The sequence below is a fragment of the Lontra canadensis genome, unplaced genomic scaffold (genome assembly GCF_010015895.1).
Source record: "Lontra canadensis isolate GAN:19392208 unplaced genomic scaffold, GSC_riverotter_1.0 scaffold17, whole genome shotgun sequence".
Lineage (NCBI taxonomy): Eukaryota > Metazoa > Chordata > Mammalia > Carnivora > Mustelidae > Lontra > Lontra canadensis.
The window spans coordinates 11,231,966-11,233,470 of record NW_022631011.1 but is presented as its reverse complement, the minus strand read 5'-3'; the positions used below and the strand labels follow the sequence as shown (position 1 = coordinate 11,233,470).

At 35.1% G+C, this 1,505-nt stretch overlaps 1 protein-coding gene across 1 annotated transcript; it reads right to left on the bottom strand.

The window, feature by feature from the left end:
* Positions 1-874: 874 nt before the first annotated feature.
* On the bottom strand, positions 875-1,164 carry LOC116868893 (60S ribosomal protein L37a-like). The gene has a single exon (XM_032859615.1). It carries the CDS (start codon positions 1,148-1,150, stop codon positions 875-877), a length of 276 nt encoding a protein of 91 aa, XP_032715506.1. The 5' UTR covers positions 1,151-1,164.
* Positions 1,165-1,505: the final 341 nt, after the last annotated feature.

Genomic DNA, 1,505 nt, shown 5'->3' with positions numbered 1-1,505 from the left:
CTTAATAATATCGTTTCTTTCAATCCATTTTGAAGATGGAATATATCTCAATTTATATAGATCTTTCATTTCTCTTGTAATTTTTGGTACTTTTTAGCATACAGGTCTTGAAGTTTTTAAGTTAAATATACTCCTCTAAGTACTTTATTCCTTTGGATGCTGTTGTGGACAAGATTTTCTTAATTTTGTTTTTGGATTATTCATTGTGAGTATATTGGAAAAATTAGTATTTTTTATATTGATCTTTATCTTGAGATTTTCTACATACTGGATTATGCTGTGAATAAAACCAGTTTTTCTTTTTATTTTCTAGTTTGCGTGTGTTATATCTGGCTAATCTTTCTTGTTTCATTGTACAGGCTAGAACCTCCAGTATTGCACTGAATAGGAGTGGTGAGAGCAGATATCCTTTTGTTTTCAACATGTTTGTGTCTTTGAATTGGAAGTGTGTGTCTTATAGACAACATATAGTTGGATTTGCTTTCCTATCTACTCTGACAGTTTCTGTGTTTTGACTGGGATATTTATTCTATTCACATTTAATGCAGTTACTAATATGATTGGATTTTTGTGTCATTTTGCTATTTTCTATGTGCCTTATGTCTTTTTTTGTTTCTCCATTTCTCCTTTACTTCCTTTTTTTGTGTTAAACAAAAGAACTTTAATTCTTTGGTTGATTTTTGAAAATTTTTAAATAATTTTTCCAACAAAAATTAGAAAGATTTTTAATTTCCAAGTTCTCTGAGAATGCAAAATTAATGCAACATAAATTGTGAAAGATCTAATCAATAAATTTAACAAGCCAAAATAATTTTGTTACATAAATTAACCCATTTATTATAGGCTAGCAATGTTTCAAGCAGCAGCACTTCTTCTAGTCTTTCAACTCCTTCAGTCTTCTGATGGCAGATTTTACTGTGACAGCAGAAGTGGTGGTGTAGGTCCAAGTGCCACCAGTGACGGTTTTCATGCAGGAGCCACAATGCCAGATCCCCACAGCTCGTCTTTTCATCTTGGTTTTGCCACAGAAGGAGCAAGTGTACTTGGCATGCTGGCTTATCTCAATCTTCTTCACCATCTTCCTGAGGGAGGCACCATAACGGGTGCTGTATTTGCCCACGATTCCAACCTTCTTGGTGCATTTAGCCATGTCGCCTCAAACTAGGTCTGAGCCCTGAGAGCTAATTTAATTTTTTTAAAAGATTTTTTGGTCTATTATTTGACAGAGAGAGAGAGAGAGAGAGAGCACAAGCATGCAGAAGGAGAGAGAGAAGCAGGTTCCCTGCTGAGCAGGGAGCCTGATGTGGGGCTCGATCCCAGGACCCTGGGATCATGATCTGAGCTGAAAGCAGATGCTTAACCAACTGAGCCACCGAAGCCCCTCCTTGGTTGATTTTTAAACTGTTTTTTTGAGTTATAGTCTTAGTATTTTCTCTAGGAATTACAGTATGCATTTTTAACATATTAAAACCTACCTCAGGTTAATACTAACTTAATCCAGTAAA